Source organism: Necator americanus, chromosome II (assembly GCF_031761385.1).
Source record: "Necator americanus strain Aroian chromosome II, whole genome shotgun sequence".
NCBI classification, from domain to species: domain Eukaryota; kingdom Metazoa; phylum Nematoda; class Chromadorea; order Rhabditida; family Ancylostomatidae; genus Necator; species Necator americanus.
The window spans coordinates 20,994,343-21,022,024 of record NC_087372.1 but is presented as its reverse complement, the minus strand read 5'-3'; the positions used below and the strand labels follow the sequence as shown (position 1 = coordinate 21,022,024).

Below are 27,682 nucleotides of genomic sequence, written 5' to 3'. Positions count from 1 at the left end.
TTATTGTTTAAAACTTTTATTTTTCTTGATCTTCTTCCATCTGGCACACGTCACGCGGCATCTTGAACATATAATTAACATGCACATATAATTTCTAGTTATTATTTATTCCATTAATATCGTTGCATTACAATATGTATTTTGTTTTACTTACTTTATTATTACTATTTTTTAAAATAATTGATTATTTGTTTATTACATCGTATTATTTTAGTTTATTTATTAAGCGTTTATTTGTTTTTTGAATTTTTTTTATTATACCCAAATTTTGATTCCTGTGTGGGCAGCTAAACTGGTAGGAACGAGATGAGGGGTCGTTTTGGGGGGGGTCGTTTTTAAGAGGGATTTTTCCCAACTATACGCTTGACCCTGGATGCAACACTGCACAAATATCCATTAGTAATCGATTGTAATCGTGGGACATAGGATGTCATCAGAATAGTTGCCCCACTCCAATCATTCATTCGAAACGAACTTAGTCACTTGTTTTGGGTTCGTCCTATATAAAATGGATAAAGGATAAAGTTTCTGGCGTTAATCAATCCGCTTGGGATGCGCCCCCACGTTCACTTCAATTCAGAATCGTTTGAGGTTTACGAACGTGTATCTGGCCTATACAATGACTTGCGGTGGCTAGCCGGTGTGTCAAGTCAGTGCTTTTATCCTCCCAGACAAGTCTGGTACCAATTTATCGACCCCGGAGGGATGAAAGGCTTGGTGAGCACTAAGGCGGATTCGAACCTCCGATCGATTGTGCAGGAAGCGGAACCTCTAACCGCTACACTACACCCGCCCTCGTCCTATATATATATATATATATATATATATATATATATATATATATATATATATATATATATATATATATATTATTCGTCGAGAACGGAATTATTTGCAGCTTCCTACTTTTCTACATCTAGAACCTTGAAAAAATCTCTCCACAGAGCACTGATGTTGCAATCGACAAATACAATTAACCACAACCATTCACCGTATAAGTTCAAACCAAAAGGTTTTTTCACACGATTTTAAAAAATTACGTATAAGTCTCACCAATGAGTATTTCCTGGTGCAGGTGCCGCCAAAGGAAATCTTCGTACACACTGAGCGAAGATGTGTTCTCAATATGTTCCTCGACAATTCGGTCGAACCCGGTGCTAATTCCGATCCACCGCAAAGCGATAAGCTGAAACAATAAAGAAGTGGGAGCGCGCAATAGCCGTTATAGTTGAGAAAGACCTGATATAGATGCGTAAAACATAAATGGGGTTTAATAGTACGCACAATCGGTCGCGCTGGAGCAACGCAGATGGCTTGCGAGCGGTCCGTTCGGCGTATTGCTAAATTTAACCAAGTGACGTCGCCAGGACTAACACCGGACGTTCTAGACTGGTAATACAATAGCATAAAGTGACGTGAACGACATCATCCCAATAAAAAAGATAATGTTTCACCAGATCTTGCAAGCTGATGGCTAGTGTTTAAAGGCATCACCCCACGAATCTGAGGTGGTATGGATTTCAGGTGGAGTATTCGTATACGGGATCGTAGATTATGGAGAGGGGTGATCCCGTCCATTTCTTCCTAATTGCCGTAAAAAACGGCAGGGAAGATGCGGCTTTAGGCGTTCCGGCGCGCTATTTTCTACAAGGAGTTCGATTGGAGCAGGCCAGTCTTGTGCACGCGCCGCATCTTCCGCGCTGTTTTTTACGGCAATTGGGAAGAAATGGACGGAATCATCCCCCTCTACATAATCTATTGTCCCGTGTACGAATACTCCACCTGAAATCCGTACCACCTCAGATTCGTGGGTTGATGCCTTTAAGCAGCCATTTGCATGGTATCCACTTTCTGAAAAACGCATGTTACCAACTTGAGGCAAATGTGCAAGGAAACAGATACGTGGAGGAATCATATAGGTGCAGTGCAACACACGCAGTGGCCGTGGCTATGAAACATGTGGCAACATCTCAATTACCTTTTGCGACATACACACTAAGTTATTGCGCGATACTACTGCACCAAGGCACACCACCTCCACGCTCTTGGAGCCGTATCACCACATTCTATCGCTTTACGGCGCCAGAAAACAATGAAATGGGGTCCTACGGCGTCGAATTGGTGCACCGACTCAAGAAAGCACCTACCCGATGTCGTGGGACCCGTCGCAGCCCATTTTATAGCTTTCTGGCGTCGGCGTACCAATCCGAGTTCGTGGGACCCGTCTCACCCCACCTTATACAAGTGAAGAAAGGAAGAAAAGATAATAAGGCTCAGTAGTTACCTTAAGTAATCGTCGTTACCTACAACATAAGAATCAAAACCCATATTCCAGTTTCATCCCTCACTTTCAAAATAGAATATTTTATTCCCCCTTCTTTCTTGTATTATGACATATTAATATATTCTCCTCTTCTGTTTTATGGTAAAATCCAGCAAAACACAAGCACCAAGCTAGCATTGGTCCAATGGGTGGAGCCTCCCGCATCCAGGTGTAAGTTTATATGGGAATCCCAAGCAGCGAGTTGACACACTATTATTCAAGACAAGGATACTAACAATGGAATTAATAAGTCAAGCGACTGGCGACTCGACAATTTTCTTGTGCTTAAAAATTAGTCAAGTCCAACGCATCTCCATTTTGAAAGGGAGAGAGTATCTTTCACAGCTCAAGCAACCTGTTGCCATATTTTCTTCTGAAAATTCGAATACAAGAATAAAACCCTTTTGCTAACGGTCGTCTTTGATGGCGAAGCGTAGGGCTGACCAACGTAGACAGTCGGGTCCCGCGTTCTCGATACAGTATGCGGAAAATGCCCCGAAACACTTTTGTTCATGCTTTTTATAGTTCTTTTTTTTTTACTAATTCATCTAATTATCCATGAATAGGATTACATGTGTAAAGTCTAGTTGGGGGAGGTGGGCTACTCAATCGCGCTCTAGTTTCTGGAAGCTCTATTTTCCTTTTTTCTTTTAATGGTTTTAGTTTAAATATCATAGATCCTCTAAGAATAATGTTCCGGTTTTAGAGCCCCCGCTGACTTAGCTATTCATTTCCAGAAATAAGAGCGCGGTTGAGACTCAAGGAATAACTCAACACCGGAAATATTTCGCAGTCAACCTCCAACAAATAGGAAGACAACAAATTCTGAACGATATTTTTAGCTGTTGGGCTTCCAGAAAGTGACTTATTAAACTACGACGGATTTTAACAAAAAAAAAACTGATGATAGATCAATTAAGGTAATTAACGTATCTAGTGAATCAGCCAACTGTCTACTACCTTAAACGTCAAGAAACTTGTTTAAGTAAGAATTGCAATAAATTTGAGAGGTGCCCCCTCCTTTTCTCCCGTAATTCTCAGATTGCGCCAGGTCTGGGGAACAGGATGCATGGGGGACCATTTTTCGGAGATGAACGGCCCGGTCGCTTTCCTCGGCTTGCTTCAACCAACTTGCAGAGCTGCCGTGTGTAGACTCAGCGGTTTACCATCTCGTTGACGTGGAGCAGTTTCCACCACGGCACTACCACGAGTTCCGGAAGCACAACAGGAGAACCTGCTTTGGTGTTGCTGCGGCGGGGGAGGCTGAACGCCTCGAGGAAACCAGTGGGCACATCGAATTTCGCTATTATAGAGGTCCTGCTCTCGTCTCCCGTGACGATATCCTGCAGAATCTTCGATCGGCGCTAGCGAAGCAAATGACCGACAGATGGTCACCCGGTATGAAGGGTTGGTTTTGGTCAACGATCAGTGCGAGACGGACCCATCTCGACCGGACTTTCCAGTAGTCTACAGCGTGCACGAAGACCTCTATGGTGGTTTTAGCAACCCCGAGCTCCGTAGCATTCGTCTGCATCGTGGCGTTCGGGAACCGCTCCAAGAGACTACTCAAATTGTCGTCGATGTTGGAGCAGGGATGTCCCGTGTGCGGCAGATCGACGAAAGAAAGCTTCCTCACGTCAAAGCGGTGGAACTGATTGCTGACGGTAGCAGTCTCCTCGACATCGTTGATGTTGGCGGCTGTCTGACGTGCTGTATGGCGTTGTTTTAACTCGTAAAAGGAAATCACCCGGATATGGCTTCGATCCATTTGCATTACAACCGTGTAATGTAAATGGATAATCCTGTATAGCCTTCGCCGAGAAGCTTCTGGAACTACCCTTCTTTTACAAGAGTGAAAAAGCGTGTCCCAATTTGAAAACGTCACTTTTTTCAATGTATAAAAAGTAAGTAGCCGACATGACAATATCGCAACAGCCCAGTTTTACCACACAACGTTACTTATGTATTTGATCGAAAGAGAAATCGTTATGGAGGCAGAAAGAAAAGATTCATACATTTTTGGACAATTTTGACCAGTGAGGAAAGAAGAATATTTGGAATGAGTTATTACTGAGACTAACAGTTATGAAAGCGAATAACTCCAACAAACAATATTTAAAAAAATCCAAAATTTCGATTTAATTTTATTTTACAAAATTTTAAGTTCCAGCAGTGCTTTTCCCAACTCTAATACGGAATGCGGTAGAAGTATTGACCGCTTGAAATATGATTCGATGCGAACACCTTTGGGACGAACACATTATCGAAAAATGCAGGAGAAGGCATCGGCGGTGCACAGGAGATAGTTGTCGTCCATTTCATCCCAAATTTTCATTAAAGCTTCGTGAAGGTTGTTCTGCCACCACTGCTGCACCGATAGTACCGTGTATGCAGGCGCCGAGTCCTGCTGGAAGGCGTACGGCTGTACCCGAAAGGAGATATAAGACAGAGATGCACGTGCTTCTTCAGGACACCACTAAGGTAGTTGGGAACGATAAAGAGGCACCTGTAGACTTTTCCGTGAATGCCTCCGAGACATTGCGTATCCTGTATATATGCCGCGGTAGACGCAATCACGCCTCGACGAAGCCACTCTCCATTCGCTCATGGAGACGCAGACAACCGTCCTAGATGTTTTTCTGGCCGTAGAAAGAAAATATAATAAGAAAATATGTAAAGAAAAATTGTGAGTTGCCGCAACTAGTGAGCAAATTGAAAACAATGTGCTTAATAATACGTAATATTTTGGATTGGTGGTCTACTAATAGGAAGAAGGAGCGACTTTCGTCCAGATATTACTCTCAGAAGCTCTAGAAATCTAATCAAATAAACTCTTTTTCTTCCAAGGAGACAGAGATACAGCAGATCCTTCCGTTTTGTTTCCATCTATTTTCCACTTAGATGACTATCTTTCTATCACTTTCTTCTGTTCCGATTTATTCTACCTGTTTCACAAGTACCAGCATTATTCGTTTCATGGAAACAAATTAGGCTACAGAAAAGCTTGGCATCGACAGAATATCAATAATCCTCATCCTCATTGGTTTGAAAGCTGGAATGTTTTCTGTTTCCAACGAAAATCTTCATATACGTAACTTGAAGCTATTAGATGCATATTTCTCTCATATTCCGCAAGAGCATTTCTCTTGCTTCTGATACGGTTACAAATTTAAGATCATCTCACATCACAAGATTTCTACTTAAAATTTTCATCGGAAAATTCCGATGAAAATTTTAAGTAGAAATTGTCTTTTAATTTTTTAAGTAGAAATTGGTGAATATGTCTGTTTCTCGGAAACAATTTTAGCTAGCATTATGTAGCTGTGATGTGATTAGCTCATGCATTGTGTCCTAGCCGGTGATTCAGCGTACGATCAGCAGTAACTAACCCTCAACTATTTAGGAAACAACAAGAGTGGATCTCCACAGGACTCACTCCACCGGTAATTGCTCAGGCAAGGCATCATCAGAGGCATAATCGAAAAGCATAACTAACTCGGGTGCCTCTTTACGCGCATCCGAGATAGGTGTGTAGATTGATCACGAATGCGGGAGAACGACCTTCACTTATACGCCGCGCAGCGATGACATTCCAAACAACCCCGATCTTAAAGACATCACCCCATGAATCTGAGGTGGAACGAATTTCAGGTGGAGTATTCGTAAACGGGATAGTAGATTATGGAGAGGGATGTGATTCCGTTCATTTCTTCCTAATTGTCGTAAAAAACGGCCCGGAAGATACGGCTTCATTCGTTTTGGCGCATCATTTTGTACAAGAGGTTCGACTGGAGCGCGCCAGTCTTGTGCGGCGCCGCATCTTCCGGGCCGTTTTTTACGGTAATTGGGAAGAAATGGACGGAATCACCCCCCTCTCCATAATCCATTGTCTCGTTTACGAATACTCCACCTGAAATCCGTTCCACCTCAGATTCGTGGGGTGATGCCTTTAACCTTTTGGACTACCATTTTCGGAGCATCTTGAAGAGCAAAGCCAGCGCCACTGCCATAACTCGGCGAACTCGCTGAAAGCAGCGTTTTTAAATATCTTCCCCAGCCGTCCTCGCCAGTGTGGTCGTACTGAAGGTGGTCGCATCGAACTTGAATGGCAAAATTTGATTCGGTTGTAAGTTTCGCCTCTTTTTACTTAAAATTCATACGGTTACATTTGTTTTTCTTGCTCTGCCTACCCTTTTTCATGCGGTCAATAACTTTGCTGCATCTTGAAGCTGGAAGAAGTACACACAGGAGCCTGTGATTGTGAGACTAGGAAACGATAGTACGGAGCTCCCACTGCATACTAGCCAATATTCGTTACCGTGTACGAAACATGTTAAGTTGGTTCATTGCGTCTTATGTCATTAACGACAATACGGCCCATGGATGTGTCGTATGCGTTATGGACCCGTGCGACAACATGTAATTGTTATATATACCTACTTATACAGGTATTGCAGTGGTTCTATCGTCCCCGTGATGCTATTCTTGCATCAACTAATTCAGTGAATGCAAAACGAATTGAAGACTGATTCAGTTGAGTAGACGGCTGCGCTCTAAGCAGCACAGATGAGACAGCGTTTGGATCGACTACCATTAGCTCCCCTCGGTAGTCTCAGCTAGATCCAAACGCTGGCTCCACTCGGACATCGCAGATGAGTAAGGTCCCAACGCGATATTTCGAGTGAGCGGATCGCGCACTACACTTCGGATCACTTTGATTCTACAACGTACGAGAGATCAAAAACAACGCTTTAGCTCACATCAACAAAATTGATTGAAAGACTCGTGATCAATGTGTCAAAGTAATGAGGCATTTTCAGGATTGAGATCTCTCCATTCGTCATTGAAACTCACAATTCCAAAAAACCTCCTCTCCTCGCACATATTCCTCTGGTACTCTATGCGACCTCATGGACATCCATAACAGCTCATGTGGGACACGGTCGAAAGCTTTCTCGAGATCGAGAAAAGTAAGATGCACACTGCGGTTCTTCTCTCGATGCTTCTCTAGAAGGATACGGACAGCATGGATAGCATCTATAGTGCTGCAGTCCTTCACAAAACCGCACTGGTTGAGTGAAACGCTGACAATTTTCCTCAGACGAGCCTCCAGGACACGCTCAAAAACCTTCATCGTATGACACAGCAGTCATATAGGCCTGTACCAAGTGCAGTCAGCAATGTCTCCTTTCCCTTTCCAGACAGGCACAGTCACGGAAGATTTCCAAACATCTGGAGTCCGTCCTTCTGCAACGATCTTGTTAAATAGAGTTGCGAGCCACATTGACCCTCGATCTCCTAGCAGCTTCCAGACATCAGCAGGTATGTCATCAGGACCGGTTGCCTTGTTCGACTTCATTTTTGCGAGGGCAGCACTGACTTCGACGGCAGTAATTGGTAGAACAGGACCCTCGACGCTGGGAACAGTTGGGATCGGAGGATGACAGAACTCTTCGTTACACAAGTGGTTGTAGTACTCTCGCCACCTCTCCTGGATCTGACCAGGGCGGCGCAGGACGGCTCCATCAGCTCCCTTAACGATCTTGGTGTGTTCCATATCCAACGTTGAGCGATGTCGCGCTCTGACTAAACGATACACTGCCCGCTCGCCTTCTCTAGTATCAAGCATGTCGTACACAGCCTTGTAGCGGTCCGACTTCGCCTTGGAGACTGCCTTCTTAGCCTCCCTCTTCGCCGCTAGGTAAGCATCCCGATCTTCAGGCTGACGTGTCCTCCACCAGAGCTTATACTTGGACTTCTTCTCACGAATTACCGCCTGAACTTCCTCGTTCCAAAACCACGTGGCTTTTTGTACTTTGGGCTTACCTAGAGTCGTCTTTCCCAGAGTGTTCTCCGCGGTCAAGCGTATAACGCTGGAAATAGACGACCACATTTCCTCCACACTACGAGTAGGGTGGGGAAGTGCAGATGGAGCCACGGACGCAAAAAATACCTCCTTTCGATCTTTCAGATTCCACCATTTGATGCGCTGTGTTTCAGTTCTTGGATGTCTCTTCCTTGGACGGGAGATTTTCAAGTCCATAACGAGCAGATGGTGTAGGGCAGCGACACAGTCTGTAGGGATGACTTTTGAATCCTGCAGAAGTCGGCGATCTCCTCGGCGTAACATCCAGAAATCTATTTGTGTTTCACGACCGCCGCTGGTGTACGTGATCAAATGCGATTTTCTTTTCCAATACTGCGTGTTAGCAATGATCAAGTCACTTGTAACAGCATAACAGCATACTTCAGGATTCACAACCCGTCGTCGTTGCGAGCTCCAAAACCGTATCCACCATGACAACTCTCGAACCCGTCTTTCCGAGAACCGACATGTCCGTTAAAGTCTCCTCCGATTAGAAGTACTTCTTCGCCTTCCAGGGATTGGACGTACTGCTCCAGATCTTCCCAAAAGCACGCCTTCTCTTCTTCACTACAGCCCATCTGTGGCGCATAAGCAGAGACGACTCGCAATTCCACTTCTTCTGTATCTACTTTTACAGCCATCAAGCGATCCGATAGTCGATCCACCGCTGTGACGCTATTTCTAAACGACTCGTTCGCTATGATACCAACGCCATTGCGATTTGATATGCCGTGGTAGATGAGCTTGTAGCCATCGCCTAATTCCCTTGACTTGGAGCCTTTACAGCGAGTCTCCTGCTCCGTCCTCTAGCCGGTAGCCCTCGCATATTTGCCATATTGCCCGGGCGAGGACAATGCGCGTCGCTTCTGGGGTACGCCCTAGCTTCTGAAGAACACATAGTAGACATTAGCAGTATGACGCGACGGGGGTGTTGCCCTCGGTCGGCTTGTCGCACTAGCAAGCTAGCAGCCTGGCACCGGAATCGTCGTACTACCCCCTCATTAGCTAGCCTGTAGCCTTGGCCCAAGGACCGGGCTACTAGCCGGACACCTTTGTGGCATGGTTGAACCTGCCGAGACGAAGTCTCGCCACCATAGCTGCCCGACGGCCAGGCTGCGCCGCTTTGAGGCGTGAGGTAGGATTTGCAGCAGATCTATAAGCTGTTCATAAGAGTGATTATTTCATCTAAAGGATTACCGCGATGAACCACATACATACTGTTTCGAAACTCATTGAGGTGTGGTGAGAGTACAAGATGCCGCAGTGCTCCATTTCTTTCGATTTACATTCGGGGAAGGTTTTCGACTCACGTTGGCCGGAAGCGGTCATGGAAGCCTTCGACAACCAAAGACAAAGAGTAATTACTAGAAGGACATCACCGGCGTTAAAAAGAGGTCCGACGGCGTGGTGCGATCGCAAGGAAAATATTTATGTCACTCTGGGAACGCAATGCAAAGACTGGAATCGGATGATATGGGAGTAAAAGTTGATTGTTGTCAGCCACGTCATATGCAATTTGCTGACAACATGATTCTGATAACATCTAGCAGTGGCTAAGCGCGAAACGAGGTCTGGGCGAATTCAACGGTGCAAGTGGAAATACTGAGTTTCAGCTGGATCTGCAAAGGATACCTATGAAGTATCGGATATATATATATATATATATTATATATATATATATATATACATGTATATGTATGTATAATATAAGTACACTATATTATATATATATATATATATATATATATATATATATATATATATATATATATATAATATGTATGTATATACAGGTTGGGAAATGAACATGAAGAACGGCCTGACCACTAAGCAGGGCAGGAGGAAACGAGCGGCTTGGGGAGCGTAAAACAGCATTGAGGGCGTAATGAAGAAGACGAGAAACACTCAGGTCCATGCTCATCTCTTTAACATCACCGTACTTTCACTTTTACCGATGTTTCAGAAACCTGGACACTTCGCAAGCAGGAAGAAAACCCGGTCAACTTCACGCTCAACTGAAAAAGTGATGCTACAAGTATCCCGCTTCAGACAGGTGAGAAAGTGGATCAGAAGTTGATTCTACGTCAGGTATCGAGACAACGCCACATTTGCCGTAAAAGCAAAATAAGATGAGGCGGACACGTGATGCATTTCAGCGGTAACCGTTGGACCAGAGCTGCGAGTTACTGCATTGCACGCGATATTAAGACCGTCGAACCGAGTCCGACTTCTTCATAGAAACCTTCAAAGAAAAATTCGATGCTCTTCGTATCTTTCGCGGAAAGAGAAACCACTGGGCCACTCTCGGACGCGGTAGGACAAATGGAGGAATCAGTAGTACCCGCTCGATAAATTAAATGAAAAATAACGGGAGCCAAGGTAATCACGGTGGATGTTTTTAGCATTACCGGCTACGTCAGAGACTTGAAAATCAAAGCTATCAGTGATTTATCCTCTGAAGTGCTTCATCACCTCACAGGAAGCGTTCAGACGGTTCGCAAACTCAAAGAACAACACTTTGACTAGCCCTTCTCTCATGTGCTGAATCTAGGGCTAACGTCTTGAATAGGTATGCCCTGCTTTTGTCAAGATTTATGGTAACTGCACTGCTTAATTGCTCACATTTTACCGCTGTCTAATTATTGCAGTAAGACAACCAAAAGGTCAACGGTGCCATCTAAATCTACTTAAAAGGCTGCAAGGGGGTTCACGTCCGTAGTTTAAGTAGATTTACATGGCATTTGGCCGTCGATTTGGCATAAGTGGTGCGCTGGCCCGCAGCCACTTATGCCAAATCGGCGGCCTTTACTGTTAAGAGGCACTCGTAGCTATTCGACCTGAGGTAAATGGGTGAAAGTGATAAATTCTATCTTCGCTACACCTGCTTCGTTGATTATTCTAGCTTTAAATGTCTGCTAACTAAGGTGGGGAACGGTCAAGAGGTACCCGTATGATGTGCCGTTGCGTATCCAGGAGGCTAATGAGCGTCGTTAATTGCACCGTGCCTCTCCTGATACCGTCATAATCGCTACAGTAGCCTGATTGCTCCTCTTGTGCTACGTCTTCAAGACGCCCCGCCCACGCCCCCCCCCCCACCCATTTCGCCGCGTCTGCCGCTCTTACGACGATTTTTTCTCGCCGCGCTTGAAGCTTTTATGATGCACTTTTAAAGACGAACGGAAAGGAAAGCACCTGGTACTAGATGTTGTTTGAAGGTCTACATAAAGTAACTTGTAACTTAATATAAAAGAAAGAATGAATGAAATAGGTTTGTATAAGTGATATGCCATTTAGAAATGCGAGTGACAATGTAATTATCCTGTCTCGACTTGTTAGGTGGAAAACACTCATCCATTTCTGGGAATGCGAGATATGTTTCAAAAAATGTCCCACTGATCGGTGTTATGCTATCTTTTTTACTTTTTTTCTCTAAGGATTTCTTTTTGTTTATTTAGCTGGGTAAGACTGGCATCCAACGATTAACGAGGCGCGAATAATGCCTCGCAGATATACGCTGTACCTAAAGGTATATCTCGAAGATACAAAGGTCTCTGTTCGTCACTAATACACTTAACCTGTCATATTGATTTTATGCAGAAAATAGGTAGAAATGGAGCGATAAAACGCTGTTGAAAAAGGTTTGAAGATACAAAGTTCTATTATATAAAACTGTATAAAACGTACAAGCAAGTATTGAAATATGTCAAATATTGACAGATTTCAATACTTGCTCTATGTAAACATTATATCACATTCATAAATGATGTAAATAAACATTATATCTACGTAAAATTTTGAAAAGGTAAAATGTGGAAAGGACTTTAAAGAATGTATACAAAGTAATAAGCGCATAAAGTTGCTGTTATTATAACTGCCGCAGTTGAAAGTTGAACACGAATTCGTTGAATGGCATCGTGACAAACACATACTTATACACTGCTAGTTTATATAGAAAACTTAGATCATGAAATGTGTTAAATTATGAGATGTTTGAAAGCATATGCGTGTTATTCTTTTCCCTAGAGCATCTTTTTGAATAATTTTTACTTATTCTTCTCCTTTATTCCCAATAATATGCGCTTAGTTTACTCTATTCGTACAATAGAATTCGCCTCGGCAATTCGTTCTTCACTCCCCCCTACAAAATTCGCACTATCCACCGCTTCGTCGAGGCGAACGTCGCGGGCGACGTTGATTAGATAGCAACAGGGAAGCGAGGTGTAGGTGATCTCAGGCGGTCGTGGAGGATGTCTAGCTGGTGGAGCGCAGTCGTAATTACGCGCAGGCGCGCGGTGCCATAGGGAGGACGAGAGCGGTTAGCCGATTTTCACGGGTACCTCTTATCCCGCACCCAACTAAGGTAAGTTACTTCTAGATTGTATTCTATGTTGTGACTTCTTTCTCACTTGAATAGTCTTTATTCCTTGACATGTGCTGGTATGGAGTTGTTTTTGTAGGAACGTTAATAATTCGCGGCTTCTACAACTCACGGCTGACACAATCCTGTCTGCTAATGCATTCTTTATGTAGTTGAAAATTGGGTTTCTTTTACGAGTTGTTGTCCACACATTTCTACTGCTGTTTATCTCTCCCCTTTAGAGATTGCATTCCACCTTACTTGCCTTCCTCGTTGCTGAAATCATTCCTCCTCTGCTCTGAACTACCCAACATTGCTTTTCAAATAATCGTTTTTAACTATTGACTTGTTCAGAAGTTGAACGGAAATTAAATCAAACTTTAGAATTCGGTGTTCAGAAGAGTATTCACTGTCGGCAAATTTCGCATGTTTGCGTCCAATGAAAAGCGATAGACCTAACTTTGAATATGAAGAGAGTTTGATTTCCCTCTCTGTCTTCAAAATTAGTTGAATAGCAGCAGAAAACTCCAAAGAAAAAATCTTGAAAGCGAGTCCAAAGACACCAAAAACACAGTCGATTGAAAATATCTACGAGTTGAAACTTCAAGTAAAAGCTGAAAACGCTATCTACTTTTTTTCATGAACCGCACTGGCTTTCTTCCGTACCTTTTTTCATTATCTCGAACCAATGTAGGAGCTGTATAATCTAAGGATGTTTTGTAGAAAAAGTACTTTCTCCAGTTAGAAAGAAATACTAGAAAAGAGTCTTTACTTTCATTTTAAAACCTTCACTATTTTTTCTATGCGAATCGTATTCTGTTAGCTTCGATGTTCTTGTCATATATTAACGTGATTTAAGTGCCAGTTATCACGCAGTATGAATTCTCTAACTAGGAGCAAAGTAAGCAACACAATTACATGCTAGGAAGTAAAGAGAAAAGGAGTGTAACGTTAAGAAAAAAGAAAAGCAGAAACAAAAAAAATGGATGTAAGAACAGCCAGACACACGAAAATGAAACAAAAATGAAGTAAACGTGTAGTTCATGATACAAGGTAAATTTGTGGTTAAAAAAAAACGTGCTGTATGAATTTTAAAAAAAGTTGGAACCATAAGCCTTTCCGAGCTGACAAAAAGAATAAATTAGACGTAAAACTAAGAGTAGGCACAACTTTAAAAGACAGAGAAACAAAACAAAATAATCATACCAAGCAAGACAAAGGAAATAAGACAAGTAATAACACAGTGAAACTATAAAAGTAGAACGGAGAAACAAGACAAGTAGTTCAGAGATGAGGCAAAAGATGGAAGGAAATAAAAATACAAATTAAATCAGAAAAGGAATGCAAAGACAAATGGAAAATGACAAGAAAACTGGACAGAGAAAGAGTGAGATGTGTTAGCTAAGCAGTTAAGTGAAGTAATCTGTCTCAACTGCATGATAAGGATCAAAACCTCAAATTCAAGTTTCATCTCTTACTTAGTTTGACTCGTACCTAAACTTACACCCGGCTGCGGGAGACTACGCACTTTGGACCAATGCAAATGCGCCGCGAAATTCAAAATGGTACACCGAGTAAGGCTGCCCGCAGAGTTCACAGCCGCGCGGGCGGCGCCGCTCGCATGTTTGTGAACTCTGCGGGCAGCCTAACTGCTTCCTCTGTTGCTTCAGAGGAACAAACTCGGAAAAATGTAGAAAATGAGTGCCTTACGGTTTTCCACGTGCTTTTACCTCAAAACAGATGAGGAGAATATCACAATAAACCTTAATCCACGAAAGAAAGGAAGTATGATCTCCAAATTCTAAGTTGAGTAAGGGATGAAGTGGGAATTTAGGCTTTTCGATCTCTATCTTGCAGCTGAGAAAGATTACTTCAAGTAACTGCATAGCTTATACCTTTTCTTCTTCCTCTGTTCAGTTTTTCTTCTCGTTTTTCTATTTGCTCTCGTATTGATTTCCTTATTTGATTTGTATTTTCATTTCCTTTCATCTTTTGGATCATCCCTGTCTCACTCGTTCTGTTTCTACGTTCTACTTCTACCGTTTCACTGTCTTATTGTTTTGTCTTATTCCTTTGTCTTGCTTGGCATAATTATTTTGTTTTGTTTCTCTGTCTTTTAAAGTTGTGCCTATTCTTGGTTTTACGTCTAAATTATTCTTTTTGTCTCCTCTGAAAGTATTATGGTTAAAACTTCTTATTTTTATTCATGCAACATATCACAAATTTACCTTGTACCCAAATGAAGCAAACATGAATGAAGTAAACGAGTGGTACTCTGTAGTGAAGTAAACGAGTGGTACCTTGTACCACTCTTTTACTTCACTCATTTTTGTTTCATTTTCGTGTGTCTCACTGTCCTTACATCCATTCCTGTTTCTGTTTTTCACTCTTCTTAACGTTACTCTCCATTTCTCATTCTGTCTTTACTTCTCAGCACATAATTGCGCTATTTACTTGGTCTTACATAGGGAATGCGTACTGCATGATAATCGACACTTAAAACTTAAATCACGTTACTATATGACAAGAACACCGGAGGTAAATGAATACAATTCGCATGGAAAGAAATAGTGGAAGTTTTTCAAATGAAAGTAAAGGCTCTTTTCCAGCATCTTTTTCTAGTTGGAGAAAGTACTTTTTCTACAACATATCCTGAATTATGTTGCTCTAATTTTGGAACCGATAATGAAAAAAAAGTAAAACCAAGGAAAGCTGGAGTGGTCCATGATAAAGCCTACGTAGCGTTCTCAGGCATTACTTGAAGTTCCAACTTGTAAATATTTCCAATCGACTTAGTTTTTGGTGTCTTTGGACTGGCTTTTAAGATTTTTTCTTTGGTGGAGCAGTTTTTTGCTTCTATTCAACCAATTCTGGAGACAGAGAATCAAACTCTCTTCACATTCAAAACTAGTCCCAGCGCTTTTTATAGGAAGTAAACGTGCGAAATTTGCCGACAATGAATACTTTTTTGAACACCGAATGCTACAGTGTGATTTAATTTCCGTCTTTTGCCTGTGCGAAAGTATGACTACTCATTTGTGCATCCGAATTTTACCACTTCCTAATCTCAAAGCTCTGCTCAAAAAAACTTAGAATCAAATCAAAGCTATTGAGGCACTTCGACTCTGGTGATGCTATTACATAATGGTCCTTTCCTGTCAATAATTAATACTGTAGGAATTAAATGAAAACGGCAGGGAACTTAATTATGTTGGAATGAGCCTGCCTATAAAAAACAAATAGAATGAAACGAAAACAAATCACGTGAAACAGGGATGTAATAGACAAGAGAGAGAATGAAAGTTCGAATTAAACAAGTGATAATAATAAATAAGGAGATCAATGCAAGAACAAGTGGAACAACGAGAAGAAGACTAGACAGAGGAAGAAGAAAAGATATAAGTCATACAGTTATTTGAAGTAATCTTTCTCAGCTGCAAGATAAAGATTGAAAAGCCTAAATTCCAACTTCATCCCTTATTCAGCTTGAAATTCGGAGATCAAACTTTCTTTCTTGGATCAAGGTTTATTGTGGTATTCTCCTCATCTATTTTGAGGGAAATGTACGTGGAAAATCGTAAAGCACTCATTTCTTACCTTTCTCTGAGTTTATCCCTCTGAAGCAACAGAGAAAGTAGTTACTCGGTGTACCATTTTGAATTTCGCGGCGCGTTAGCATTGGTCCAAGGGGCGGAACCTCAAGCAGACGGGTGTAAGTTTAGATACGAGTCTCACAGCAATAAGGACCCAACAGCAAAATGTATGGCACGTAGCAAATAACCAGTGCAGTGGCCAAGAATTGTCCTGAGTCTTAAGAGAACTAAATTATGCCTGTCCAAGATATCATGCACCCGCAGAATTTTGTAAAGTAGCAAACCACCTCGTACCACGACTGTGAGTCACATAGGTTTCTGTAAGGGACATAGCGGCTTACCCCGGAGTTTTCATGGCGTAATCTGAACGTTAACAAAGTGTTACTAAAGAAAGATCAATACCATTCTTATCCGCAGTTCGGACAAATCAGTTAGAAAGCTGCAACTACAACTTGTATTCTAGCACATTTTCATAGAAAACTTTAGAACAGATAGTTTAATTGCCTTCAATAAACTTAGATACTTTTAGACAGAGATAGAAAAACCGCACAAATACTTCAGAAAATATTTCACGTCCATCCTACTTATTTTTCATTTCCATTTTCGACATTTTTTGATGATATCCATTTTCTGCTGTAAGTCCTTTTGGATTTGAAAACATAAAGTAATAAAATGACTGGCGTTAATCAATTCGTCTGGGATGCACCACCGCGTTCATTTTAATACAAAATCGTTTGAGGTTCACGAACGCACGTCTGTACAACGTCTGTACAACGTGCGTGTACAATGACTTGCAAGGGGTAACCGAGCCGATATCGAGTCAGTGTTTGTATCTATCCAGGCGAGTCTGGTACCAACTTATCAACTCTGAAAAGAAAGGCTTGCTTGCACTAGCGCTGTTTCGAACCATCTATCACGCAGACACAGCGGAACCTCTTACCGCTTGCAACCCATTTGAAGGCATACTTCTGCATATCTTAAACAGATACCTCTCATCATCCTCACCCGACTTTTGTTCGTTTGCTTACATTTACCATGTATATTACCACCAAAATAAAAGAACACCTTGATAGGAGAGGGCATAGCCCTGCATGGGGAAGCAAGTTTCTTGCAAGCATGCCCAGATGCTTGCATTGAAATGTCCTGCTATCAAGTGAAAGTGCTACGTTTCAAGTACAGTTTACAGGCTCAATCCGTTCAATAGATGAATTAACAGGAATTTGAAAAGCTGACAATTCTTAACGACAGTAAGCTCTTAGATTGACAGTAAGAGATTGAAGATAAATAAGGGCACGTATTTCTCTACATACACCCATGCCACTTACCTCTGTTGGACACACTGTACAGATTATATGCGTAATGATTTCATCAGGGAGGTAAGGTTGACGATTGTCGTCGAAACTGCCAGGCAAACAGCGCAAAATAGGAAGACGTTCACGCATTTACGGTGGCACAAATTGATGACCAGAGCAAATATTTACACTTCTAGAAACTGCACTTTGTAAACAAAAACTGGAACGAGGAATTATATTCATGCACACTGCTCATGTTAGAATGAAGTAAGCATCACAAAAACAAAAAGCTGTCGGGCAGGTAGGGTTCGGTGCGGAGAGAGGAAAATGTAGTTGCGTAGGGGGAGGGGGGCACTCAGTGGCTCCCTTATTTCTCAAAGTAAACAATTGAATCAATCGGGAAACTAAGGCCTAAGCATTAGTCTTAGAGGATCCGTGACCACTAAACCTGTGTAAACTAAAACCACTAAAAGAAAAAAGAAACAAGAGCTTTCTTAAACTAGAGCGCAATTGAGTAACCTACCTCTCCCCAGCTACATTTTTCCCCGGTTCCGGTAGATGCGCTTCGGTGATTTTTGTCGGTCAGGAGATTTCTACAGTTCTCGTCCGAAGAAGAACACTCCAGGGCGATAAAATGAAGGAGAAAAATGAACTTCGCAGCATGCGATTAGCTCGAGAGTTAGAGCACATATCGACATCGTAGCGTGACATTCGGAGTGCCGCTTATATATGCCTGTAGAATTCGTTTTATTTGCAAAGAAAAAGAATTTGAAACACCTTTTGTTCCTTGGCAGGCGCTTCTCTAGCTTCCGTTCAACTAGTAGTGTTTTATTTCTCTTTCTTTTTTTCATTCTCTGTCTACGTCCTATCACCTCTTTCTCACTTGTTGTACGACGTGCGGTCTGCTTGTGCGGCTTACCTTCATTTCGCAAGGTTGGAAGTACGTTCAGTTGTCACACGTGTAAACGCGACTTCCATTTCTTCTTCTTAAGATGTACACACAGTTTGTACCTTAGCTAGATGGTCCGAAATGTTGTCCTTCAGAAAATGACGGAAAACAACGGTTGCTGCAGTCTAACAACAGCAAAATAGTAGGACATCGATCCTACTTTGCTGTTTCAGCATATCGTTCTTGTATCACTCAAGATAGGCGGATGTGCTGCAGCTCTGTTTTCCTTTAATGTGCTTCTGGTCGAAGATTTCAGCTGAACCGGATCCGTTGTTAGTAACACACTTAATCCTTTCTTAAGTGTACGTAATGTACTCCAAAGGTTGTGATTACATGCGATATTATAACTTCAACATTTTTCTTCTTTTTTTTCTTCCACTTCGTTTCCTTTGATGTACTTTCTGTCATCCTCTTGTGTGTGTATGTGTATGTGTATGTATGTGTGTATGTGTATGTGTATATGTGTATGTGTGTGTATGTGTATGTGTATATGTGTATGTGTGTGTGTATGTGTATGTGTGTGAGTGTGAGAGACAAAGCCCGTTATTATGTAGCATGATCATGATCTGATGGAGAGCAGTTGTGTCTGGCCTGAGGAATGTTTGTTCCTTTCTTTCTAGATCCTTGCACGACTCCTACGAACTTCTTCTTGGTTAATGGTATAAAGATGAACAATGAGAGGCGTCTAACGAGCCACTGTCCTTCTCTAGATTATTTGTTTCAGACTACCAGAAGCTAGCAATAAATTCCAATTTCTCGCCCTGAATGTGAGCATGAGCCACCCCTGATAACCTCGCCAACTCCATTCAACGATTCCTGTTAACCCTCGTCCTTTTTTCGTTTCACTTTATCTACGATCGCCATTGACAAAAGGTGGTATGAATTGGAAACAGCGGTGCTTGCATATCAATCGATCGATGTTCGTCCACTACGCTTGCACACTATCAGACAAAATGCAGAATGATCTCACACTATCTATCATGCTAATTAGCCGTCATCTGTGGCACTCTCAATACTCCTTCAAGCAGGAAGGTTACCTGCAAACGCAAAACATCTTATTCAAAAAAGATAGAAAAAGAGAAGGAATGTTGTGGATGCTAAGGAAAAACAATGAGTCATTAACGCTGAGAACTCGACCACAGAATTTACCTCGTAATTCCTGAGAGCTATCTTACATCAACACTCCCTATACCCGAATAACATCTCTGTAGGTCAGTCGAGCGAGCATTAACATTATTCGGCTGCGCAGTAGAACTTGGATCTAAAGGCCACCACCACAAAAGCTCTCCTACGACACGAAAAATTGATGATTGTCCTTCCCATTCCTCCTCATTACTTTCCGATATACGGTCGGGCCAAAACGACATGAATCACGAGTACATTTGCGGTGCATTCGCGAACGCGCTCGAAACAGTACACTGGGACTGTCGCAAACTGCAGCGATGGATGGTGGCAGCAAGGGTTTCACCACGCTCCTAGAGCTACGCTCCAGCGAAGCGCCTCGAGAAAAGCCGCGTGCGTAACTTCTTCATGTCGTTTTGACCCTGCTATAGCAAATCTTGCACAGTGGACTTCCCTGTTTATCCCACTCGTACCCAAAACTAGGCAGCGAAATGACGCGAATGCTTGGCTGGCGTCACCCCAAAGTCAGCAGCGTTAATTCTTCGATAGGAACGATCGCACACAAAAACAGAGACCAGCCTATATTTCCATGCAAGCGCTGCACTGTTCTGAAACGCAACGCATGACGCATAAGGCACGCAGCAGAATGGATCTGTGTATATGAGTCACATTCCGCACGCCCTTTAAAACACCAATCCAAATTTCGCGCCTAGTTCTGTTTTCGTAGCAGCCCTTTTCATTCAATGCGCTCATGTTTTGTGAGTGTGTGACAGCACACCCAGTGGTGCGAAGCGCGCTTGACTGAGCAATTGCTTAAACCACAGGCGTCCCTTGCCATTCCGTTGTGCTGCGTTGTGTGTTGGTGTCGTTCTTGTTTAGAAGCAGTGAAGCTGAATATAGTTCTTCTGTGGTGCTGCTGTCGTTTTAGTCTGTTGTTTATGCCAGTCTATTTTTCGATGTGATATGTAGTATATTGGGGATTGGTGTTGTCTGTCGTTCTCATGGTTCTTTGTTCCAGGTTCCATTTACGTTTTGCGGCAATAGTAAAATGGTGAGTATTTTTGGGTTACTGAGTCTTCATGCTTAAATGATGGTATGCATTAAATCAGAGTCACTGAATTGCAGCGTGAAGTGATCTCTATCCACGTCGGACAAGCTGGTGTGCAGATTGGAAATGCGTGCTGGGAGCTGTATTGTTTGGAACATGGAATTCAGCCCGATGGCTTGATGCCATCAACGAACGAGAACGAGTCTTTCACCACGTTCTTCTCAGAAACTGGAAATGGTCGTTTCGTTCCTCGAGCTGTCATGGTGGATCTCGAGCCTACGGTAGTTGGTAAGTAGATACTGTTGATGTGGAACGAAGTACCTGGAGAACTTACGAACATCATTTTCAGTGGATTTGTTGATGTCGTCTAGTGTTCTTTTACTCAAGCAAGCATTATTAAGTATGCAGTGGTGTTGTGAGGTCATCAGGAAAGACTTGCACTGCACATTGCATTTGATTCCTTATGTTTCCCTCCTAGGATCTCTCTTGTTGTCTGTTTTGCAATCTAGAAGGGGTATTTTCTAGTATCAAAGTGCAGTGCATCGCAGGCAATATACGAAGCGAGTTCTGGAATATGCGCACGGGTTCTAGTAATTGGCGAAGACACCCTCCAAAGTTCGGCACTGTTCTGGAAGTCAAACTAGTCCGCCTAGAAACTTCAGAGACACTGTAGATTTGCTAACAATTCAATTGGGACGGTTGGTCCCAATAGATCCAGGACAAAATCCTTAGTCTTTTGGTAAGTCCTCATTGAGGTCCCTCTCAGTTGTTAAACTAGGCAACGGAGTCGTCGAAGTGCGGAAGGTTGTGTCCCGTCTGCTGTGTCGCAGTGCGTTATGTTATAGTGTCAACCTACCAAAATTGGAGTGGATTGTGGGGTTGTGAGTTGAGAACAATCGGGAACATGAAATCGGTGCATACTTTAAAGAAGAGTCAACGGAGAACATTTCCTGGTTTTACACATGGAACGTCGTAAAACGGAGATACAGCCGACAACCATTAGCAAAACGTCGAATATGTCCTCTGTAGCCTTCAAGGACTTCTAGCCCGTTTGAGACTGTGTGAGAAGCAAAAAATAATTAGGCATTTTTGTGTCCGACATTTAAAGGCATCACCGCACGAATCTGAGGTGGTACGGATTTTACGTGGAATATTCGTAAACGGGATTGTAGGTTATGCAGAGAAGGGTGGTACCTTATTGCCGTAAGAAACGCCCCGAAAGATACGGCTTCGAGCGTTCCGGCTGGTTATTTTCTACAACGAGTTCGATTGGAGCTCGCTAGAATTGTGCACACGCCGCCGCCATACCGTTTTTTACGGCAACTAGGAAGAAATGGACGGAATCACCCTCCTCATAATCTACATCCCCGTATACGAATACTCCACCGGAAATCCGTACCACTCCAGATTCGTGGGGTGATGCCTTTAAATGGGAGTAGAATATCTACCTCTGTAGAACGTGTTCGACCTTGTTAATTATTGACTTATCTTCTGAACTAAAAATAGTAGAGTAGAGGAAATGTCGGTGTGGTGCGGCACCGCGCGCAAACGGCTACGTACAAAGTGTTCGGTGATCGTGTTCATGCCGCTCATAGGTTATATTTACTGTGCCGTCGAGGTCGTGGCCAGTTTTAATAAGAGGGAGGAATTGAACAGTGAAGAAACGATACTGCTTGTGGACGTCTGTGGTAAATACTAGAAAGTCGTAGAGAATAGAATTGCGGATTTCTCAGGAAAAATATACTCGGTAATCCACACAATGATAAGGAATATCTTGAGAAGTCTATTGAACCCCAAAATCAATAGATTTACAAAATTACAAAGCTGGGAAAATTTTGAGATACGTTAAAGATCCTCCAAAGATGTTAACATGCGCGAGTACTTGGATCTGGGAGCTATTTTTTTTTAGATCTTAACAAGCACTACTTTTCAGAAACTACAGTGAACTAATATGCAGCAATTACTTCCTGTTGAAAGGGACGTGGCTAGAACGCGTCTTTCTGAGGTAAATGCTTGTAGTGAGGATGAGCGATGTGAACTGTTGTTATCACTAAGCGCATAAAGCGCAATTCTATATTTCCGTCTCTCCCTGTGTAGAAAAAAAGAAACGAAGAACATCGGTGCTTGTCCTTAGTGGTGTTGATCTGCGATAGACGGTCCGGGTGAGAAGTTCTGGATATTTGAAATTCATATAGAAACTAGATAGAATGATACCAATATTGGTTTAAATTAGTGAAGACGTTAATTGGAGCTATATGCGAATTGACTGCGACAGATCTGAAATCTTTTCAGATGAGATCCGTACTGGTACCTACAAACATCTCTTCCACCCCGAGCAAATGATCACTGGAAAAGAAGATGCTGCTAACAATTATGCTCGTGGGCATTACACTGTTGGAAAAGTATGTCGAATCTTGTTTCATCATTTCTCAAGGGGCGATCAACGTGCTTTTGAAGGAGATTATCGATCTTGTGTTGGACCGAACACGTCGTCTTGCGGATAATTGTTCCGGATTGCAAGGTTTTCTGATCTTCCATTCTTTTGGTGGAGGAACTGGATCCGGATTTACTTCTCTGCTCATGGAACGTCTTTCTGTTGACTATGGCAAGAAGAGCAAACTCGAATTCTCTATCTACCCAGCACCTCAGGTGAGGAGTTAGCCATGTTGCTGACCTTGATTCTCTGCATATTCCTATTCCAAATGTCTGCTATGTATGAAGATAATGTATGTATATCTTTCCATAGAGGCGGGTGTATCAAAGTTGGTAAGAGTTTCGGTTGCGACTGCACTCACAGATCGGGACTACTCCCAAGCCGATATGGTTTTTATCCTCCTAGAGTCGATAAATACCAGATTAGAAATAAAAAGTGTAGTGCTAGAGTTTGATGGGGATAAATGCACGGACTTCGTACATCAACTCACCACCGCAGGTCATTGTGCAAGCTGCACACTTACCTGCGGTGGTGAACGTCACATTCTGAAGCATTGAAGAGAAGTTGTATGAGTAGGCGCAATCACAAAGGGGTTTATCAACTCTGTGCACGTTATCCTTCACTTTTTCTCCTTTTTATTTCTCTGTACAGTTCTCTTTACGTGCAGGTCTCCACTGCTGTGGTCGAACCATATAATTCTATCCTCACCACCCACACGACCCTAGAACACTCTGACTGTGCCTTCATGGTTGACAATGAAGCCATCTATGACATTTGCCGCCGCAATCTTGACGTTGAAAGACCGAGCTACACAAACCTTAACCGAATCATCTCCCAGGTTACCGCTGCGTTCTAACAAATTTTTAATTTCTTTTTTAAATTTCACTATGATTTGCATCTTACTTAGGTGGTTTCTTCAATCACCGCTTCGCTTCGCTTCGAAGGCGCTCTTAACGTTGACCTCACCGAATTTCAAACGAATCTCGTGCCATATCCTCGTATCCACTTCCCACTGGCTACGTATTCTCCACTTATTTCTGCCGAAAAGGTATGCGATGATCTTCTATTTTTGTTCGAGTGTTTAGTCGTTGTATCTTACAGGCCTATCACGAAGCACTGTCTGTCAGTGACATAACAAACATGTGTTTCGAACCTGCGAACCAAATGGTCAAATGTGATCCACGCAACGGGAAGTACATGGCTGTTTGTTTGCTGTATCGTGGAGATGTCGTCCCTAAGGACGTAAACCAGTCCATTTCGGCAATCAAAGCGAAGCGTACTATCCAGTTTGTGGATTGGTGTCCGACTGGTTTCAAGGTAATGCATGGAGGAGGTTAAGCCTAGTATCTCGACTAGCCGTCTAGTAAATATGAGGTGAAGAGTACGATAGGGTTGCTGAAATATGAAATTAATATGAAATGCACCATATTATTCCTAGCTAAATGCAGCATAGATTTTCAATAACGCATTCGCTTCACTAATAGTGTTCTTGACGTAGTTGGGATGTTCGGCAAAACACGGAATATACAGAAACCCAGGATCGAGGGAGTTCAGAGCAGATGCACAGTTTACTCAACTTACTTACTACTTTACTTCGAGATAACGTTTTTCCCTGACTCATTTCATCACTAAGGCCCTTTGGTTAATCTTCTTATAGTTGAAGAATCATCTGCTTCATTGCATTGTTTATTGTACTAACTAGGATTCAAGTATACAAAGTTGGACCTTCTGGAGTTTTTGATGAAGGACGGGGAATTTTTTTTTTCTGTCGCTCTGAGCGCCGTTTCCTTGTTGCGTACATTGCCCCAACATAAATAGTCCTCTAATTTTAACTCATCGAGAACCTTTGCTACTAGCGAGGAAGTATTGGAGGTTGGCTCCACTGCAGGGAGCAGCAAAGGCTGCCCGCAGAGTTCAAATTTGGGCAGGCGGCGCTGTTCGGCGGCTTTGCGCTTCGATGGTTATTGACCATTCACAACAGTGCGCTTAACAACCACCTAACCGCGCCACCCGCGCGGCTCTGAGCTCTGCGGGCATCCAAATTGTTACATTATCATAGGAAGTTTTGAGAGAGCTTTTCACTTGCAGGTCGGCATTAATTACCAACCTCCTACTGTTGTTCCTGGAGGTGATATCGCTAAGGTACCTCGTGCCGTATGTATGTTATCCAACACAACTGCTATTGCGGAGGCATGGGCTCGCCTCGATCACAAATTCGATCTCATGTACGCTAAGCGTGCGTTTGTGCATTGGTGGGGGTAGTCTTTCTTGATCATTGTTAGCAGTCGTGACTAATAAAGGAAAAGTTAAGGTATGTCGGTGAGGGTATGGAGGAAGGAGAATTCAGTGAAGCACGTGAAGATCTTGCTGCACTTGAAAAAGATTACGAAGAGGTGTGTCATTGTTGTTGTAAGCAAAGCATTTCGAGGCTAGCATCCTATGTCCGGCACACATTTGTTTCCAATTTCAGGTTGGGCTTGACTCAAACGAGGGCGCTTATGAGGAAGGAGAAGAGTACTGAAAGTTGGGCATGGAGAACAACTCCCTTGTTGTTATAATAAAAGTACTTTGTGCTATTTGTTTTGTAAATAAATCGACTATTCGACGATAATATATTTAGTTATCAGTTCCGTTATTTTCAAACTTGTGATGTCTTTTCACTGCTTAGAAATCTTGGTGGGATGTCAAATGATGAAAGCTGTAGTGCTATCTTCTCAACGAGTGTCAGCAACGGTAATGAGGGTTTTGGCTTTGCCTTTTCCCCATGATAGGGCGTTATGAAGAATTGGTATAGGAGTATATTCCTAACAATACAGGCCTCAGTTTTGATAGATGCTGAATTATGGTACCTGTCCTTTCGCTTATTCTTATTATGCTGAAGTGCTTCGCTTTGGTTGAACACTCGAACTGGGATGAATGGAACTGCCCAAACGTCAACGCCTTCGGGTCAGAGTCGTGGGAGGTTTTATGAAGTCGTGTGCAGCATGTGCAACGTTTTGTGGGAAAAGTTAGGTATCAAATCAGTGTGGCATCACTCCCTAGCAGTCATCTCACAATAACTAAGAGATCACAATCTCTTCACTTGCTAGGTGAATCACTAGGAAGAGGGAGTGTAATTGTTGGTAGAAGATTACTCTCAGATCTTCGATTCTCCAAAAGCCCAAAGGTTCCAGAGGTGGTACGCGTGGAGTTTGCATTCTCCGTTAAAGCTAGTATACCATGAATCTGACGTGGTGAGGAAATGCTAAAGCTAGAGATGAAGTTGTAGATGGCAGGATCAATGGTAGTTCCGCTTAGTTCTCCCTATCGTAAAAACGGCGTGGGAACCGCTTTGGTTCCAACGAGATACGTAAGATTTTCTATGTACACGTCCAAGTCCCTTCGGCAGCCTATTCATGGGTTTCTCTAGAAGGAGAACTCACTAACTCATTTGCTTTCTCCGCTGCGCAGCGACGCGTGTACAAGTGGAGCGATGCAACTGAAATCGTCATAAAAAACGTCTTTCACGCCGTCTTTTTTTTTACTACGACTAGGGAGAGATAAGCGGAACCACCCCTGATCCCGCAATCTACGACTCCTATAGAGTTTGTTCATTGGAACATCCTCAAATAAGTTGGTGAGAAGAAATAATTGGTCTTCGACCGCGTTCACATGGAAGGGGTACGTTGCAACTGAAATCGTCGTAAAAACGACGTCTTCCACGTCGTTTTTCTTGCGATAATTAGGGAGAGATGAGTGGAACCACTTCGGTTACTGTAAGCTACAACCCCATCTCTAACTTTTCCCACGGGTTTCCTTACTGCGACGGGTTGGTTCGCGGTATGCTGTCTTTAAACGTTTAACTAATATGGAGTGGGAAACAAGGGAGCAAATTTCGTTACATGTCGTATGCACGAACGTGAAGTTCGTTTCTTGGCCATATCGTAATGCTAACCAATGAGATGGAAGTGCACGGTTTATGAGTTAAGGTAATCGTGTCTACGCTGACATGAATCGCGGTAAGTATACAGTCGAAAGTTAGAACAAATCGAAGCCGACATGACTGTGTAGGTGAGGAGAAATGGTCAATCAGTATATCAGAATTCATTATCATTGGTGTTGTCAAATTCTGTATTGTAAATTTTGTCCACTTCTAGTTCTTTCTGTTCGTGAAAATAAATGAGTTCTGTATGACAGATAACCTGCACTGCCATGACTCGTTTATCGAGAACGCGGTCCTACTTCCTACATTTGCCGTGATGGCGTGCAAAGGTTGTCCAGTGGCTTCTTCTTTCGCGACGTGAAGAGTATCTTATCTTTCTTTGAAGTACTTTGTGAGAAGATTTGACTAGTGGGTCAGATGCCTCTTGTCATGCGTTTGATCTCGCATGGAAATCAGTCACAACGGTTGTCGTTACAACGCGTTGTCCGACCTTCCCTAGTTTACTTTGCTTGGCAATTGCTGCGACATCTCTAATCTTCTATCGCTGTCGTAGGAAAGAAGTTCAAATGTTTCGTTTCACTTACGTAAATCGGAATCCTTAGCATCACTCTTTCGATTGAGTTGTCAATGACATTGACTTCATTTTCTTCCTGCTTGCGAAGTACCCAATCTTCTGAAATATAGATGAAAGCAGGAAGTACGATGTTGTTAGAGGTGAGCACGAAGGCAAGTACTCCTGGTCTTCTTCACTAAATCTTCGATGCTCTCATATGCTT

General features: G+C 42.6%; 6 protein-coding genes across 10 annotated transcripts in view; 2 read left to right on the top strand and 4 right to left on the bottom strand.

Annotated features, from left to right (window-relative positions):
- RB195_018802 (uncharacterized protein) overlaps positions 1-4,097 on the bottom strand; it is a gene marked incomplete at both ends in the record, with an annotated part of 32,032 nt that extends 27,935 nt beyond the window's left edge. For 2 of the 3 annotated variants that reach the window (XM_064186394.1, XM_064186396.1), the window contains 2 exons: positions 1,054-1,186; positions 1,285-1,407. In XM_064186394.1, coding sequence (XP_064042277.1) covers positions 1,054-1,186; positions 1,285-1,407 — 256 coding nt within the window. Of the gene's footprint in view, positions 1-1,053; positions 1,187-1,284; positions 1,408-3,718 lie in introns of those variants that run through there. The other variant, XM_064186395.1, reaches the window with a different exon arrangement.
- Positions 3,711-4,052, top strand: RB195_018803 (uncharacterized protein; the record flags this gene model as incomplete). Its single annotated transcript, XM_064186397.1, has 1 exon — positions 3,711-4,052. One exon carries the CDS (start codon positions 3,711-3,713, stop codon positions 4,050-4,052), a length of 342 nt encoding a protein of 113 aa, XP_064042276.1.
- A 486-nt stretch (positions 4,098-4,583) lies between the features above and the next one.
- On the bottom strand, positions 4,584-7,457 carry RB195_018801 (uncharacterized protein; the record flags this gene model as incomplete). The annotated part of the gene is made up of 2 exons (XM_064186393.1): positions 4,584-4,730; positions 7,191-7,457. 2 exons carry the CDS (start codon positions 7,455-7,457, stop codon positions 4,584-4,586), a joined length of 414 nt encoding a protein of 137 aa, XP_064042274.1.
- Positions 7,458-7,472: 15 nt separating this feature from the next.
- RB195_018800 (uncharacterized protein) lies at positions 7,473-8,453 on the bottom strand (the record flags this gene model as incomplete). Its single annotated transcript, XM_064186392.1, has 1 exon — positions 7,473-8,453. The coding sequence occupies one exon, from the start codon at positions 8,451-8,453 to the stop codon at positions 7,473-7,475; it is 981 nt and encodes a 326-aa protein (XP_064042273.1).
- Positions 8,454-8,578: 125 nt separating this feature from the next.
- On the bottom strand, positions 8,579-17,581 carry RB195_018799 (uncharacterized protein; the record flags this gene model as incomplete). 2 transcript variants are annotated; one of them, XM_064186390.1, is made up of 4 exons in its annotated part: positions 8,579-8,954; positions 9,259-9,349; positions 9,404-9,524; positions 17,465-17,581. In XM_064186390.1, the coding sequence occupies 4 exons, from the start codon at positions 17,579-17,581 to the stop codon at positions 8,579-8,581; spliced, it is 705 nt and encodes a 234-aa protein (XP_064042271.1). The 2 variants fall into 2 exon arrangements, with proteins under 2 accessions (XP_064042271.1, XP_064042272.1); XM_064186391.1 differs by lacking the exons at positions 9,404-9,524; positions 17,465-17,581 and having other exon boundaries at positions 9,238-9,284.
- Positions 17,582-20,245: 2,664 nt separating this feature from the next.
- The window catches only part of RB195_018797 (uncharacterized protein), a gene marked incomplete at both ends in the record, with an annotated part of 34,788 nt that continues 27,351 nt past the window's right edge, over positions 20,246-27,682 (top strand). Inside the window, 11 exons of one of the 2 annotated variants that reach the window (XM_013443052.2) lie at positions 20,246-20,260; positions 20,521-20,553; positions 20,628-20,838; positions 22,843-22,952; positions 23,008-23,199; positions 23,652-23,822; positions 23,892-24,032; positions 24,086-24,301; positions 25,073-25,236; positions 25,296-25,377; positions 25,455-25,505. In XM_013443052.2, the coding sequence (XP_013298506.2) occupies positions 20,246-20,260; positions 20,521-20,553; positions 20,628-20,838; positions 22,843-22,952; positions 23,008-23,199; positions 23,652-23,822; positions 23,892-24,032; positions 24,086-24,301; positions 25,073-25,236; positions 25,296-25,377; positions 25,455-25,505 (1,386 nt within the window). Of the gene's footprint in view, positions 20,261-20,520; positions 20,554-20,627; positions 20,839-22,842; positions 22,953-23,007; positions 23,200-23,651; positions 23,823-23,891; positions 24,033-24,085; positions 24,302-25,072; positions 25,237-25,295; positions 25,378-25,454; positions 25,506-25,652; positions 25,718-27,682 lie in introns of those variants that run through there. The other variant, XM_064186388.1, reaches the window with a different exon arrangement.